The sequence below is a fragment of the Hypomesus nipponensis genome, chromosome 14 (genome assembly GCF_054491055.1).
Source record: "Hypomesus nipponensis isolate SF chromosome 14, ASM5449105v1, whole genome shotgun sequence".
Taxonomy (NCBI): domain Eukaryota; kingdom Metazoa; phylum Chordata; class Actinopteri; order Osmeriformes; family Osmeridae; genus Hypomesus; species Hypomesus nipponensis.
Genome location: NC_140374.1, coordinates 14,092,747 through 14,110,685, shown reverse-complemented (window position 1 = coordinate 14,110,685; position 17,939 = coordinate 14,092,747). Strand labels below are relative to the sequence as shown.

Here is a 17,939-nt window from a genome sequence, read left to right as displayed (position 1 = left end):
CTTGTGAGGAAGGCACTGATGTATAAAGCAAGGCCTTGCATTTAATTAAGCCAGCCTTCCCCCTCTCTTCTGCAAGTGTGCATAATCATTCCATAGACTGCGATATCATCTCCCTAATGTGTTCCTTTACCATAGACTAAAACCTGAGCAATAAATCTAGGGGTTCTACTTTAATAGATGCAGGCTGAATAATGTGCCTATTAGATTAGCTGTGGAAACTGGGAAAGGATGAGAAGATTAAGACTATAGGTATTTTATTTTCTCAGATCGCATGCAGTGAAGAGAACCGACTACTTAAAAGCGGAAATACTTTTCTTGTCTGTTTTACATTAAAGAAGCAGTCTGAACAGCCAGCCATGTGTTTATAATACACACATTTTGATGGTTCTCTGTGAATGGAGATAGAGCTTAAGCGCTAATTACATTACTTTTGTTTGAGCCCAGTTTGTTCTTTCTCGCAGTTAGGCTCATATAGAGCTTGAGTTGTCTCACAGTATTTCAGACCCGTCTTTTAGTCATTTTTGAGGAACCTTCCACTTGAACTTGGATCAATTTTTATTATTTCCCGCCTTTGAGTGAGAATCCACCCCTCACCATCCCTTGCAAAACCCTCCCATCATGCAGTTCTCAATTAAGTACTTACTACTTACTTTGCTTACTATCAGGATTTACTGTTTATTATACTTTGACTATACAATTATAAATCATTAACAGTTCCTGTAAAGGGTCAATATACTAAAAAAACAAGCTTCCTATCAGCACATTATCCTTGCTTTTACAGTAAAAGGGTCTTCATTAATAGCAGCAAGCAAATGTCTTCTAAATCCGAAAGTGTGTTCTCTTCTTGTTTGTTTGGTGGGGGCTGTCAATCAAAGCTGAGAGGTACCCATTTACAGGTTTGATAACTTGTGCTGTAGTCAGAATGCAGTTATTTAATGGTTCCACTCTAATCCAAATTGATTTAAATTGATTTGAGAATTTTTTTTCTAATGTAGATGAAAATCCAAATTACCACACCAACTTTGCTTTTAGTTAATGTCAAGGTAAAAAAAGAGAGATATAAATCTCTTTAGGTTAGAATGGGAAAAAGTTTAATGGAATGGACCTAGCATTTTAAAATTTAGCATTGTTTTCATTTTACAGTAACATCTTACATAGTCATACAAGGCAGGAACATGGATGGCATTTTGCCTGTGCTTACTGTGTAGAACAATATTGTTTCATGAAAATACATAATCTAAAAACGACTGAAAACAATCACAGATATGACTGCTGTATGCCCCGCCAGGCAAGATAAGAGGTTGTTTATGAGTTACAAAAATTTAATTGTATCTACAAGTCCCCAGTTACAGATTTGCTTTCGTCTTGCCTTTTTAAACTGCTAAGCTGATAATACTGCTGAAAACACACCTTTCACTATAAAACCATGGCATGCTAAATCTTTAAACACATCAGTGGAAATTACCAGTGGACGAGGTAATTAGACCTTAAACATCTATCCCCTGTTGTGGGTATTAGGTAAAACAAAAGATCTGAGCTGCTGCCCACTTTGGAATGTCAACTTCAGAACAACAGATGTCAAAACATTTGCTTGGAGAGTTAAGTCAGGATAAATATTAATGCTGGTGACATCAAAACGAATGACAGTATGTGGTGTAAACGATCCTTGTTGCTCTGCTATATGAATAATGGAAGGAATTACCAAGATCAAAAATACAAACCTCTTCACGTCAAAAATAATCCCCCTTAAAATGTTGAACAAATATCATAACATTTTCTTGATATTGCTTAATGTTATTGCATATAAAATATTGGATTCACTGGATTTGATCAAATTTGAAAATTATTTCGGAGCCGGACAGCCTGGACTTGTCTGACAACCCCGAGGCGTTTACGTTTAAACCGTGAACGGTTAGAAGCCTCTTAGAGGTCAAAAAGTTGAAATGGCAAAGCTGGAGTCAAACACAGTTTGACGTGTAAAGGACTACTAGACACACATGAACGTCCCAATGTGGACATAATACGGTCGTAATATGGTTTGTCTTGGTAAGCTAGTACCCCCCCCAAACCCACCCTCCACACACTCAAACACAAAGTAACACATACGCACTCACCCCACACAGAAACGTACACGCGTGTGCACACGCACATGCCCATTGTTGAAATAGTTTGTGACAGAAGATCAATATGCATGATGTGGCCTTCACCCACTCTGGTCCAACAGGACTGAAACAAACAAAAGTTGGGTATTGTGTGAAGTCGAGAAAGTCAATCAAGGTCTAAGTCTCAGTCAATGGAACTCACAGTATGAGAACAGGCCCCACACGGCTCAGAACATCACACTGAATATACATGTACTGGCCGTGGAGATTGCCTGGAGCACCTGCCATAATCAGTAATTACTCTAATAAAGGCCCAGGAGCCTAAGGGTGTGCGAATTGTGTGCGAATGTGTGTGTGTGTGTTTGTTACAGTAAGAGAGAGACAGAACAGAGAGGGACGTATGTATGTGTGTGTGTGTGTGTGTGTGCGTGTGCGTGTGCGTGTGCGTGTGCGTGTGTGTGTGTGTGAGTGAGTGAGTGAGTGAGTGAGTGAGTGAGGGGAAGAGTGTGCATGAGAAAGAGGAAGACAGGAAAAGAGTGAAGAGTGTGCACTGTAAGTGTGAGCATGTGTGTGCATGTGCATACACTCGCAAAGCAGAGCATAATGCAGTCTGTGGCACAGTTCCCCAAGATAAGTATGCAGCGCGCATCTTTCTGGGCCCCAAATTAACACCAAGGAGAAAGCAATTTACACCTGTCCATAAACAAAAACAAGAACTGTGAATCACTTTAGAAGGAACCTGTTAAGAAGGAACTGTGAGCCTGTTTAAAGGAACTAATTGACTTTATAAGACCAAAATATTTTGACACTTGATATAAACGTGAAATTTGAAATCAGCTGATGTGAACATAACATGATTGTTCAAGTGCACAGCACGTGTGAAACTTGCAAATGTGAATGTGTGTGTGTGCGTTTTTAACACACGTATAAACATTACAATATTATACATCCCAAAGGTCCAGTTTCACCCCATTTAAGTTTATGACAACAATATGCAACTGTGCACAGCCCTGCCTGCACAGTCACTGGTGGCATAATCAGATTTTCAGGACAATAATTCCATATATAGTCTTGTAGATGTCCAATTATGCCCGTGTGTATTTTGTACAGTATGCTGTAACCACTGGAAATAACAGTATTCATGGTACCTAATTGCTGTGGAATCTCAAAGTAATTGATTTTGTTCTGGGTAACACTTTACAAGGTTTTCTATTGCCGTCATGTTCACAGCAGCCTTTGAAGGTACACCCCCTACCGGCCCACGATCTTTACTTATTTATCGCATCAAATGTGTTTGTTCCCTTTGCTGTTAGATCACTGGACGGAACAATTTCTCCTGACTGGCTGGGTTTTGTCTTCCTCTGTGCACTCCTCCCAGCATCATCCCTTCCTTCTGTTGTTTTCCCTCCACAATAGAGAGAGAGAAGAGAGAGAAAAAGAGAACACTTCTATTGATGTGGCCCTCCAGGAATACCCAATGTCATTTGCACAGTGGCTTTGCACAATGGAAGCGTCTGGTCTAATATTGTGGGAGTCGATTCGTAAATGTGGCCTATATGAGGAGGTGAATATATCTTCAAGTATGTTGCAGTCTTTTCATTATTTTCTCTATTCACTAGAAATGTGTTTTTGTGTTTGAAAAGGATAAAATATAGAGAGAGTGAATGAGATACTAACTGACTGGCATTGAAAACAGTCTAGTGAAAATAGAACAAGAATAATGTTGTTTCAAAGTCACACAGGAGCTTAAATGCTTGCTCTCTAAAAATGACACAACAGAATCCCACAACAAAACAAGCAGTGGGGTCTTTTTAATAGCCTCAGAACCAAAGTCCTCAGAGATGCACATTCAAAAGCATTTTAACAAGCTTTTAACGGACCACTTGGTGTTCTGGAAATGTTAGCGCAGAACAAGTCAAGTTTACTCTCACAGGAACAAGAGCTTGGAAAATGTGCAAAGAACGCACAAGTAATTTGGTATGTTATGCTGCGCTGAGCATTGTACTGTCTGAGCCTCTGGGATCCTGGGCTTCAGTATGGTCAACACTCACTAGCATGTTTATTTCCACATACTGGTTTCACAAAATATTTTCCACACAACCCAACAGCAGCTCAACCTAGCACTTGCCAAGCTACTCCAAGACCACTCCAAAGAGCTGTAACTCCATCTTCAGTACTGGTTTCAGTAGAGCTGGAAAAGCACAATATCAAACATTTTTTATATTCCTTTCCCTGTTGACATGTAGTTGTGGAATTTGGTACAAAAGAGGAGTACAGGAGGATTGCTGAGCGTATTGGAAGGGACACGTCCTGACCATGGTTTTAGATCTTAATTCCAAATTTGACCTGTCTGTTGTATAGTCACAAATCCATCTATCATTCCATTCATTCCATGAAGCACAGTTGATGATATATTCCGAAGTACTTATGTTACAAAGTGGGACAGCCTTAACCTACAATATGCTGCCTCGTAACACATCCAATCAATCAGCAGAAACGGAACATTCCGGAACTCTGTCAGAATGTTCTTCAACGAAATCACACAACTTGTGTATTACCATTTCATCATGCTACACCGCCACTCTAGCCTATGAGAATGAACTACGACCACAGTTCTCTCTTTCCATTTGTAACCCTCCCATGAATTAATTTGCCTAATGAGAATTGAGTTGCTTCCAGGCAGGCTTTTTTCCCTACAGCAAAGAAATATGGAACTTAGAGGTAATTAAATTAGTGTAATGGCTGGCTGGTGAACATGGGTTAGATTCTGCCGGCTGAGTCACCCAGAGGCATACATGCCCAGGACCCACCATTTATTCTGACTAACACAACAACTTGTCATTGATGTTGTTATACACATACCTGTAGAACAAGAAATTCACACCATCCATATACTTCAGAGCAAGCAACACACACAAACAAGACACACACACACAGATAAACACCCCAAACATCTCACCCACATCCATGCCCTTGCACACACCAACAACGCCCAAGCAAAACCATAGTTAAAAAGGTTCTCTTTTTCCCACAAAACCCCCCGCCCCTCCCCCACCCCTGAAACTGTCCAACAAGGTCTTGCGCTTTGGCCAATAACAGTGAAAGTTAATGCAGCGTTGTCATAACGACCACTCAGAAACACAATATGAAGTCACCTGGTGAAGAACCGCTCCTCCTTCCTGTGGACAGAACCTGACCCTGATCGCACATAAACCCCAATGGACAGGGAGGGCTTCAGATGATTACTGTACTACCATGGCTCATCCTCGGTTCTATGTCTTTTCTCCCCCATTCAGGGTTGTTTTTGGACTGCTTCCACCTCCCGGCCTCCTCCTCTTCCTCTTCTTCTGTACTGCCGGTCTTCAGATAGTTGTTTGATGTCATGCTCCCTGGCCTAATTGTTACATAATGCTGCCAGTGTTTATCTCGGTGCTTACAGTGGACAGGGAGTGCACACCAAAGGAGCCTACGGTATCTAAAGAGCAGCCTCAAAAGATCAAAGCTGGGTTGCTAACTGTGTTAGCCAGATGAGTTAAAGCCAGGGGAAATAGCATATGTCTTAGCATGTATCATAAAGTGCTCATGGTCACATCTTGTGGGAAACCATCAAAGTCTATTTCATGGAGATGGCCTCTTAAAGAGGAAAGCTGACCAGTGAGCAACATGAACCTAAGAATGGAAGAAAGTAGAAAAGGACCAAGCTTCTTGCTGTCTTCCCTCAAGACCAAGACAGCCTCCTCAGAATTTTAGGTTAGATGTCTGAAATCTGATCTGTGTCTCGGTGTGGGAGCTGCTTATGGGACTTGACATCACACTAGTTGTGATGACTAGTAGTCACAGTTGCCATGACCTTACAGTTGTACGGTTGAGGAAGAATAAAGATGTTTCATTATTGCACATAAAGTATTGGATTTCCTGAATCCGACAAGTACACACACACACAAATACACTCACCCACACTTTTAAGTCCTGCAATCAACACAGTTCTTACATACTGGCGTTACCGTTGGGGAAACACTTGGAGATACCCAATTGCTCTTAACCTCAAAGTATGTTGCCACTTGTGTATTTTCAGCATGGCAAACAGAATGTCAGCACTTTAAGAGGAAGTGTGTGTGTGTGTGTGTGTGGGGGGGGGGCGGGCGGTGTTGGTGGGGTAGATAAGTGTTCTGACTTACAAAGGGACCAACAACATCCTCAAAAAAATATAATGACTTGACTTGAGGTAATTGTAAAACTGAGTGATAAAACGAAACGGGAATGAATCAATTTCTTATCTTAGTTGAGTCGTTATTGCTCTTTTGTTTACCTCTACCGCACAGATGGATGGTCTGCCAGCCAGGATAATCAAACACGTCCCCCCGCAGTGCTCCTCAACTTCATCGTGATAACATTCGGAAAAAGATGGGAAGCAAGTGAACAAAAGGAACATAAAGCAGAGAGGGAGTGTGAGGCGGTGGTGCTAATTGAGTGATACATCTGTATGATTTGATTCACTACCCGCCTGTGTTAGTGGCTGAGAGTAGCCTGCCTACTTGCTACTGGATGGTAGCGAGAGTCATAAATAATAGTGTTGAGTGCATGCTCAATTACAAGTGTTCAATAGTGGTGACATCGCCGGTTGAAAGTGGACAGCAAAGTATGGCTGCATACTGCAATTGGGATTTCTCAGATATAAACTGTGTGGGAACGGAACACATGGATCGCGGGCAACTGGGATTAGGTAAAACACCCTATAAAACTGCTAGCAAATGAAATATTTCTCTCTCTCTGTCTTTCTCTATCTACTGTATGTCTCCCTCTACTGCATCTCCTCTTGCTCTCTCTCTCTCTCTCTCTCTCTCTCTCTCTCTCTCCTTCTTCTTCTTCTTCTTCTTCTTCTTCTCTCCTTTTCCCTGATCTTGCATTGGCTCCCCCTGAAATGCACACAGGGACATCGATTCCCCCAAATGCATTTCCAGTGATTGAGCCCCCCCCCCCCCCCCCCTTCATGATCGTTATACTAACTCCCATCTGCCTTGTGAAATCACACCCTTTCTTTCAGTGACATTTCCCACATCTTTCTTCCTCCTCCTTCTTCCTCCTTCCACTTCTCCTCTCCCTCCTCCTCACATAAAACTCTGTGAGAACAGTTTGTTCCGTACAAGACATCTCTGGCTGTAAAGTTATCCAGGAGGATGGAACATTAATTTATTACACGACTGCACCTTGGCCAAAAAGAACATTATGTCCCTCTTTCCTATCTATGAGGAAATCTCGACAAGGTCCAGAGGTTAGCGATTTACATCTGTGCCCTTTGAAGTGGACGTCACATACCATGGCTGACTGAGTTCAAATAATAAGAACTGGAGGAGGAGGTGTGCACATAGCTTACAGGTGTCAATACACCCTTCCTGAAAATCCCATGCTTGATTTTCAAGGTTGATTCGCCCCCCCATTCTCCACGGGGTGCCAAAGCCTGACACCCATCTGATTTGGGGGACTCGGAACGGTCTGATTTCATTTTCCTGTAGGGGTGTGACCAGGTGTCGTTGTGCTATTTTATTTCATCAGACAAGTCAGATTATTCTGACCATAAGAAGAAAAAAAAGAAGCTCTGACACAGTCAAGTGAAATCACATTAAAATTCATAGAAGTAAATCCAAGGAAACTGGGAATTGGTCATTTCCAGACATATGCATGAGATGCACCAAAGGTAGACATCAGCTCTCAGGGTTGGAGCGAAGCGGTTCATAACTGGACAAAGGTAACAATAGTAGGAAAGAAGACAAGCCAATTTATTACGATACGATTGGTCAAATTACTTAACATGAGCAGCATGTCAAGTATTCATCTGGGATTTCTGTTGGAAAATCTTGAAAAAGCCTCACTTTGAAACTTATGAATAATGGCTTCATTAGCCATCAGCTGGTTGGCGTCCTTGTCTGTCAACCTATGACAAATGTCAAAGCGAGAGCACTGATTCTAAGCAACACTCATAAGCAATCATCACTGGGGCTTAGTATGTGCAGAAAGGCTCAATTTCTGCTTTATGCTGTCATCACACTAACCGGGAATGCAATCAAACCCCAATCTTACAATAAAGGTCTGAGCCTCAAGGTATATTTTAAACTGGAATTAGAACATCCATTTTGCTCTTTTAATATGAGTTGGTTACGGAAAATAAGGCGAGGAAGTGAATCTAGCGGAGAGTATTGTGACTAAGCTAGGATCCCAGATTGTCACCTTATGCAAAACTGATAAGGACAAAGAGGAGAAGAAAGGATGCAAAAAGACAGGAAATGACACCGCGGAGCACAAGGTTGACATAATTTCATTCGCTCGGGGCTCCAGTCAGGGCAATGCTGCTCGGAGAATGACGCTATTGTCTGATCCGTTTTTCATTGGTTTTCAAATCGAACATCAGCACGACCTCTAGCGCCACCGACGTGATTGATGAGAAAACGTTAAGATAAGGTTACCTGGCATGACAGCCATCAACCAGGGGAGGGAGCCAGCACACAGAAACAAGGGCAACAATGTGTTTAAAATCTCATATTCTTAATCTGTGCCTATCGTCACATCACAGTTGAAGACCCTAATGAAGACAGCTACGACCTTAGGCTGACACAATTCATGCAAATGACTTTGTAATCTCATCTACTTTCTAATCACACACTCTCCCACTCCGCTCCATTGGACGAGCTCTGCCTCTGTGTGCGGAGTGTGTGTGTCTCTGTACAGTTTAATGTTCTCATGAGAGATCTGTGCACAATGACAAACAAGAGTATTCCACGCACAAATCCTAATTGACACACACACAGGGACATACACATGCACAATGAACATACCTAAACACACACACACACACATACACACAACAGGAAGAGTCAAGCAAGGAAGCAGAGTGGGAGAGTGTGTGATTAAACCAGGCATGATAGTGAGACACATTGCAAGCTGATGTCAGAAGGCAGTCTCTGCATGACTCAGGGAAATCAATGCAGCCTTCCTTCCTAACAAGCTGTCAGTCCCTCCACTGGCACTCTGGGTAATCTCAGTCAACAGCCAGGGAAACATGAAAAACCATAGGGTACACATATTATTGTGTGTCTGTGTTCAGCGTATTTGCCTTTTTGTGTGTGTGTGTGTGTGTGTGTTCATGTGTATCTTAGAGAAAGAGAGAGAGAGAAATAGGAGCTAGAAAGATAGGGAGAGAGATTCATATGGAGAAGGAGAGAGCGCCTGTGCGTGCATGTGCACGCATATCAGTGTTAGTGTGTGCAAGCGTGCGTGTGTGTGTGTGTGTGTGTGTGTTTGTGTATGCAGCATTGATCAGTAATTACAGGTCTCACACACACTGATGAATTACCTCTGCCATTTTGAGAGCAGTGGCTGAAATTGTCCTAGTGGGGTGTTTTGGCTTTCAAGCTGCTGTGAAAATAGTATGTACTGTGCCCGTCGTATCTGTCCATTACTGCTCCTTTACCCACACAAACAACGCCAGGACAACCCAGCCTCAAAGTAACTTAAAGTGCCAACCTAACAGCTCTGCTCGTGCTCCCCTCTCTTTGCCGAACCACACCCGGTAACACCGGGATAAGAGGACGACCATTTTGACTGTTTTATGAACATGGTTCAGCAGGCTTTTCTCACAACACACTGTACAACATAGCAATCAACAGGACCATGGTGCTGTTTTCATGTCAGGTTGTATCATATAGCATAGCATGCATGCTACTAGTTAGACATTTGCAACCTCTGGGTGATATTGAGTAAAACCAATGTCTAATGAAGGGTATATGGCGGTAAGGGCTGGATTTCTATATTGGCCAGGAAAAATCTTTTGAAATCGATATTCTATCTAAGTACTACTCAATAATATGGCGTAGACTAGGATAAATCTCAAAGCATAAGAGGTCAAAAAAGAGAAAAAGCTGAACGCATCTCTCTCTTTCTCTTCCTCTCTCTGTATCACAGTCCACCTCTCTCTGTGCTGCGTCTCACACAAAACAATCCTTTTTCGAGACTGAATTAAAGAGTGCTTTCATTTGAGCTTGTCTGTTATGCCAGATGAAAGAGATTCACATAATTGGGACTGACTCAAGGGTTCCTTTGTGCTAGACAATACTTAATATTAAGGATGCATTAACTACTATGGAACTACATAGCTATAATAATATAAAAACATAGATACAAATAAATTGATTGTGCTTTAATTGAGTAATATTAAATCCTAGCAGGATACTATATTATTATATTATATATGATCACAAAAGTGTAAAAAGGTATGAGGTATAGACATAAAGGATATGTGGATGTTGGGCAGGTGCCGTTAAATGTTGTGTTTTCAAAACAAGATAGAAGTTAACATTTACTTGCCTTTACTAGCAAGGTAGTTAATGTGACCTTAATGCTAAGTGTTTCCTGAGGCAAATCTAAGATGATGTGTTTGTTATTGATTCTGCATCAAGCCCCAATGGATAAGAGATATCAAAGGCATAAGTCACGACATGATATCTTTCAAAACACGTGATTGAGTGTGTGTGTGTGTGTCTGTGTGAGAAAGGGGGAGAGACAGTGAGCGAGAGTGAGTGAATGAGTGAGTGTGAGTGAATGAGTGCATAGAGAGAGTGAGATTAAAGATAGATGCTCATTTTCTAAACAAAGAATATCTATATTTTCTAGTGCAGTGTTTCGTATTTTCTTAACATGGTACACATGGTAAATGAACATCTTATAAAACCTACCAATCACATACTTAAGTTTAGTATGTGGTCTATTTTCACAACCCTGTACTTTGAAATTGAAGTTATATAATTAAATTAAAGTACAAACACAACAGTGGATGAACTCCTTATGATCCGTTTTATGGTCTTCTGGTGTGAAAGCGTCATTTGTGGTTCTAAACAGAGATTAAAAGGTCCTACGCATGTTCACGTGGAAAACTACAGATGCACTGCGTGAAACCTTTCTTCCATAAGGTTCGTCTATTGTTTCAAATGCAACATCAGCCTTTATGCGAGAGTTTATTATTTACTACGTTGGATTTGAGGCAGCGGTTGTGTGTTGTACCGTAACACCACACGTATACACACTGTAGACTCTTCAGGTGGGAATTGTGAAATGCGCTTTTCTGACAAGGATAGTCAGATTTTGAGGGCGTGGGAGATATTCTCCTGTGGGGCAAAAAAAATTGGCTTGCAAACAGGGAGGCAGTGATGAGGAAGAAACATTCTGTGAGAGGCGGTGTAGAAAGCTGATTTACCCAAACAGTAAGAACAGCCATACAGGTAGCCTACATATTTAGTGGAAAACGGTTTTTTGACCGGTCTTGACAGCGTCCTGAATATTGCTCATTTTGTAACTAGGACAGGAAGTATTAAGGTAAACCCTTAATATCAATAATTAAATAGGCTACCGTTCTCTCAATGTCTCTGAATACGTGCGTGTACGATGACGTGCGTGTTAATAGCCTAACGTGTCAGGTCGCGCACAGGATGCAGGTGCTTTGAACAAGCTCTCTTACCATAAAGGTAACAAATACAAATCAGCTATGATAATTAATACTGGTAATTGTTATCTTAAAATTAGCATTTCCGTCAGACTTGTAGGCTAGTTGTATTAAAGATAGTTTACCTACCACAGTAAATGATCAGCAGGCTAGTCAGTAGCACAGCAGCCCAGAAAGTTGAAGACATTCTTGGCCAGGCGGTGACATTCCTCCGGCGACCCAGCTTGCGAGACGATGCCATTGAGTTCCAGTTCCCCAGAGCAAAAATAAATTGATCAATTCAGTATCCGTGTCGCTCTCGGTGAGAGCACTTCTGGCCACAAGTAATCCCCCAAAAATACATCTTCAGACCGCGCTAGAGTGAGATAGCCCGCGGTGCCCGACCATAGTGCAGGGGAGGAAAAACGGAATTCTATCCAAACTGCTCAACGATGGACGTCCGCGCGCAGTTACAATTTCAAATGTTCTTTAGCAGTAAATCCGACTGCAACACATAAATGACTCCAATACGTAATTTACTTAGTTATAGTAACATACGACATACGTCATCTTTGTATCCAAAATGTTAAGAGAAGCTTTGGACAGGGGACCGTCCCTGCAACCCGCGTGCCAAACACCTGCGGCGTGTTAACTCCGTCTCAGAGAATAGCAAAGAGAAGTACAGAAAGTGCAGGAGACTTCTTGAAAATCCAGCAACGACTGAATGACTGCTATGATTTAAGGGAGGCGAGAATTACCCGCACGGATGACGGTGCTGAGCACGGAAATGGTTAACTGCAAAAACGTGAAAAAACTCCTAAAGATAAGACGCTCGAAACTGAGCTTTTCTGATAATACGCAAAGGTCTGACTTTGACAGCAAGTGCTCTGTGGGATGTTTACGGTTTAAGGCTGCAATGGGGAAATAGAATTATCCTGACATCATATTTTTTACAGGTAAACTACCACTCGACTGGCCAAGTGCGACAGTGAAACAACCTCATATCCACTGTATAGGCCTGTTACTGGGTTGTTTGGCGAAGCTTGTAGTCAAAATAGCACTCAAAAGTGAAATCTAACGAAATGATTGTTATTCAGCAGATTACTACCGTGTGGGACTCATTATCCATTAAACCAGTGATATTGTCACGAAATTATGTTTAACACAGAAAGTCGTTGCCACACTTCAGTCTAACGGAGACAGCAGCCCAAGGTTCAGCACCAAAAGGATACGGACAGCGCATGTGACGTCAATATTTTAAGCGCGTTCGTGTCTGCAGGACTCATATGCCCAGTTGCTGAGAAGCCAATTAAGAACACATAGAAGGGGAATTCAATTTTATACACATCTTTTTGTAATGTAGTTGACATACATTGCTATTTGGAACAGTAAACTATTAGTGCAATAGCCGTCCTACCAATTGCTAAGCTATTTGCAGCTTTTACTTCTAAAATCCTTATGTCCCCCCAAAAGTTGTGCAATTGCCTTCCTACCAATTGCTAAGCTACTTGCAGCTTTACTTCTAAAATCCTTTTGTCCCCCCAAAAGTTGTAAATCAATGTTAACAAATCAATGTCTCTTACGCTTTTGACACTCCTTGGACTTTTGGCAGCAACAGCTACAGCTCTGAGCTCTGACACCTTGTATTAAGTGTAATGTACTCCAGTCAACGTACGCGCTTCTAGCTTCGATTATGCCAACTTTATTGTACCGTGCATGCATCACACATACAGCACTACAGGTAAAGCATTAGTAAAGCATTAGTACAGAAGAGACTGTTGCCACGGGAGTAAATCAAACTCAATACGTTACATACAGTATCTTCAGTTACCTACCACCCATGGCAGTCAGACCAAAGATGGCATTGGGGTTTGTGTGGAAGTGGCATTGTTTGTTTCCAAGTCATTCTAATTCATGCTTATGCTCATTCATAACCTCCCAAATTCAGACACTGTTTATCCCATGATACACCGGATTGAAATTGAAATCATTGAATGATTCCATTGCCCTAGGAAAGTATGAAATAGTATCCAGTCCAAGTACCACGGCCATATTGGTCATAATATTCCACATTCTCATGTATCAATAACTGGTTCATACATGCATCCTGCAGGCTGGTAAAACAACCAAGGCTGTATAAACAGATAGCAATAGTTTCCTGGCAAGTGGTGAGGCTGGCTTTCTTTTTTTGCAATCTCTGGCCAATTGAGCATGCCGAGTCTTCCAGCATTTCCACTGTCACATCTTCCAGGGTCAGCAGCCTGCAGGGAAGAAAGAAAAACCCTACACAGAAAATCTGCCAGCAGGCCGATCAACTTTAACTTCACATCCAGTTACAAGTTGTCCCTCCGCTCTAGTCAATAATAGTAAATTGGAGTATTAGAGCAGTACACAAATTCAATAATAGTAAATGGATGTGTTATTGTCGTTATTATTGTTATACGGATTGAGTTAAAGACCCAGCTCATCTACCAGAAAAAATCATGTTGGAAGAAAATTGAATGAAAGTAAGAAAGAAATTCCCTGTGGAATAATATTCCAGTTGTAGGATTGATGGTGCGGGAAAGAAGATTACCTAGAGGGACTTGTGACTGCTTAGCATGAGGCAAAACACATAAGTACAAGGAAATCTCACATGGGGTTAGTTCTTTGAACTACACAGAAGTACCATTTTCCCTGAAAGAAACAGAACATGGGCAATGTAACTTCTAATTACACCAAATTGTCATACACATACGCAGTTACGTAGGCAGGAGGCTTTGGTGGGATTTCAACTCTCATTGTCAAAGCGCTAATAATGGGGAAGACTCTGACTGCAGCTTAGTGCTCATGCCAAGCACTCAGGGACTGTACTACGTCAATGGCAGCACTACCATGCTGACCCGTTGTTCCCACAATTACTCAAGCCGAGAAGGAGGACGTTCCATAATAGAACTGAGTGTCATAGTAAATGAGGGGGACGGGGGGGGGGGACGGGATGAAGCTGTACAATTGGAAAAAAGGAAAAAGCACTGTCTACGAATACATCCTCTTCGATGTGTGGTGTCAACTGTCTTGACTCAAGGAGTCTGGGATATCTTTGCCACTTCTGCCTTAGTTACCTCCTGTACCGGCCTTGCTTAAACGCTTAAAATTGGAAAGCTGTAATCCGTTTTAGACTCAGTTAGTAAAATGAGTCTGCAGACCATTTTTGTGAATCAGGTTGTATTTATTGCATTCATGGGCTTCGGATTGAGCACATTGAATGCTTTTAGATGAATATACCCAGACAATTTGCATAGAATTGGCATGTTTTTCTAGGACATTATTTTCTGATAGTGTGCCATTTTAACGATGTCCTTCATTTCCAAATCACTCCATTCATTTTTGTACCACTTATCAGTAACACTTCCCATGAGTGTTAAATGAATTAACTGTAGTAAATGCATTTGATAACATTACCATTTATTAGATGTTTTTGTCACTACTTAAGTTATACTGTTTGTTTTTGTGCAGGATGAAAATGCTTGTTCTCCTCGATAACATTGGTCACTTGAAACATGTTGGAAAAATAATCCATTGCATTCCTGTATTTATTGATCTTGCCGACCCCAAATACTATTGATGTACAAATATTCTAGATCTAGGGTTTATCATAATATACTGTAGCCACTTTTACCATAACTTTTATTCAATGTTAACTTATTAGCTATTGTCAGTTAGTACATCTGTTGTGTAAAGTGGAACACACAATTAGTTTTGTGTGTTCAATCCTCTTTTGTCAAGAACTTGCACAACACTGTAATGAGGTAGCAACGCCCCACTGTGTGAGGTCCTGTATAAAGAAGTCACACCATTTCCACACCTCTCTGTAGACTTCATTCAGGGGGTAGACTCTCACAAATACAACTTGACACAATAGAAGTCATCCTTTTCTGTGTTGATGAAACACAGTGCCCCAGGACAAGTAAGCATATTAAGGTACAGCAACGAAACAGGCAACCTCATTAGCATGGAGCTACAACAGCACATTAGTAGGAGGACTATCTCATTCATTTAAGCTCAGCAATCCTCATATGATTGCCCTGGGTCTGTGTGAAAACAAAGGAAAACAAATGCAAATCAAGACCTTGCTTCCAATATAACAGCTCTCTGATAAGCATGTGCGTCTGTATGCTGGGACATGCTTTAGCCTATAGGGATAGCCTGTTATCTGGAGATATCTCATCATATCGCATCATAAAGGTAAGTGCAGCATATTTAATTGTAAAAAGGATAAAAGCCACCTCAAGCAGAAGGTCATGCATAACTGACAACAGCATCCAGCATATTTTTGGGAAGAAACGCCAAAACAGTTTGTAGTCACTCACTATACACACGGTCAACTAAACACCTTCTTGAATTTCCTTCAGGATCAATGAAGGAAATTAATTGAGTTGAATCTAATGTAACAACTTCTCAAAGAAAGTCAACTATTTCTGTTTGGATTGTTTTTGAGCATCTGTAGACCATTTTAAGGGGACCTTTGCCGTAAAGGACAATAGTACCCTTCACACATTGTCTGCTACTGCACATGCAGGAAACACTGAAATGTTTATCTTTCCCAAAATTGAGACACATACATGACACATTATTGAACCACATAAAATGCCTTGTGGACATATCCTCGTCTACTATGTCTGGACTGTACCTTGTCACACAAAACAGGGAAAAACTAACCGTGGAGGACATTATTACTACACATCTGAATTGATCCTGGACTCATGGTGCATGTACCGATTGGTTTCCAGAGGTTAAGACCGGCCTTGTGATGCCGGGAGACCAAAAGTGCAATGGTTGAGGAGAATAGAAAGACAGGCAAAGCCTCCGTTTTTGCTGCGCCACAGAGCTCATGTGTATTATCAGTGATGGACGAGAAAGCAGGATATCAATTCTTAATCTCTCCCTGCTGGTTTTGGTTACACGCCCTCAGCGGCGGGCCGCGGCAAATGGATTTCGCCTCCCGGCTCAAGCTGAGCTGAGCGCTCTCGCATGCGAAGCATTTTCCACCCCCATTTAAATGAAAAATGTGACTCGGCATGGTCCTCATTGGAATGGGGCCCCTCTTACTGACTCCAGTGTCTTAGACAAACAAACAATCAGTTGCTCAGTTGTAATTAGAGAAAGGGATTTTTTTCTTCTTCACTCTCTATTCTTAGAGGAATGAGATATTGAAAGTGATGTACTGGATTCCTGGCACGAGTTTTCTCTCTACTTCTCTCTGTAGCAGGAGGTTTTATAGATTCGCTGCAACCAAGACTGGACTTGTCAAGCTCACGTGTATCGTATAGAGACTCTGAAAATCCATTCCTAGAATGTTTGAAAAGGCTCCCACTGGTTTTGACCTACATACTGTTGGAAATGTTGTATAGCAACCAAAGTAAGCAACACAAATATATTTCTCTATTGATACACTTTGGGGATGAAACAGAATATTATTTTTTCCACAAATTCAAAACATTTGTATTTCTAGTCCTTCCAGCCCAAAACAAGAAACTAACTTTGGATTGGTTTAATGTAGTTTTAGAAACGTAAGTTTCAGATTATGTATGATTTGATTTTGAGAACAGGAAAAAGTGTTTTTAAGTAGGGTGAAGTGCCTTGCCCAAGGACACAACGTAATTTGGCACGGCCGGGAATCCAACCGGCAACCTTCTGATTAATAGCCCGATTCCCTAACCGCTCAGCCATCTGAGTCCCTTGTTGCATGATTGTATTGACTACTATGACATCCCTTTGCTATCAAAAATACATTTGAATGCTGTGTTGAAACACATCAAATGTTAGCATGTGCCTTGCGTGTCTGTCATCTCCAAACAGGTTGAGAACTCTAGGTCAGGCAGGGAGCTAGAACATGGTGGTAATGGGCAGATCGCTGTGAGACTGGAACAGAGACTCAACAAGGAACCATGGGAAAGGTTAGCTGCTTGGTTTCTGATAATGAAATGGTTAGTGGCCGTTGTACAAAGGGACACGTCATGCTAAGTGACAAGGACTCTCACATCTGCTTGACTCATGTCTTCCTGGTAGAACTAGCACCAAGCTTCATATAGTGCAGCTCTGTTCTTTGAGATGAAAAAATGAATCCCATCACAGACACTACAGTGTCTCACCTTGAAAAGTGAGCACCTTTCTACTGTCTATTCGACAGGCAATCAAGTCGACTATCAAAGTGGCTTTAGGCTTTGGCGGTTTCATCTAGCGGTATGATTAATTCAATACAAGTGGCCTTGAAGGAGATCAAAGGGCAGGCCCCATTGCAGCCAGGCTCACCCGGAGAATTGGGTTTGAAAATAAAATTGGTCTTGATTAGCCAGTTTGATTTCCGTGGGAGTCTGACGATATAGCCT

At 41.6% G+C, this 17,939-nt stretch overlaps 1 protein-coding gene across 1 annotated transcript in view; it reads right to left on the bottom strand.

The window, feature by feature from the left end:
- The window catches only part of LOC146258732 (chemokine-like protein TAFA-5), a 65,238-nt gene extending 53,323 nt beyond the window's left edge, over positions 1-11,915 (bottom strand). Inside the window, exon 1 of the mRNA XM_084672302.1 lies at positions 11,722-11,915. Within this exon, the coding sequence (XP_084528428.1) occupies positions 11,722-11,833 (112 nt within the window). The 5' untranslated portion in view covers positions 11,834-11,915. The remainder of the gene's footprint in view (positions 1-11,721) is intronic.
- Positions 11,916-17,939: the final 6,024 nt, after the last annotated feature.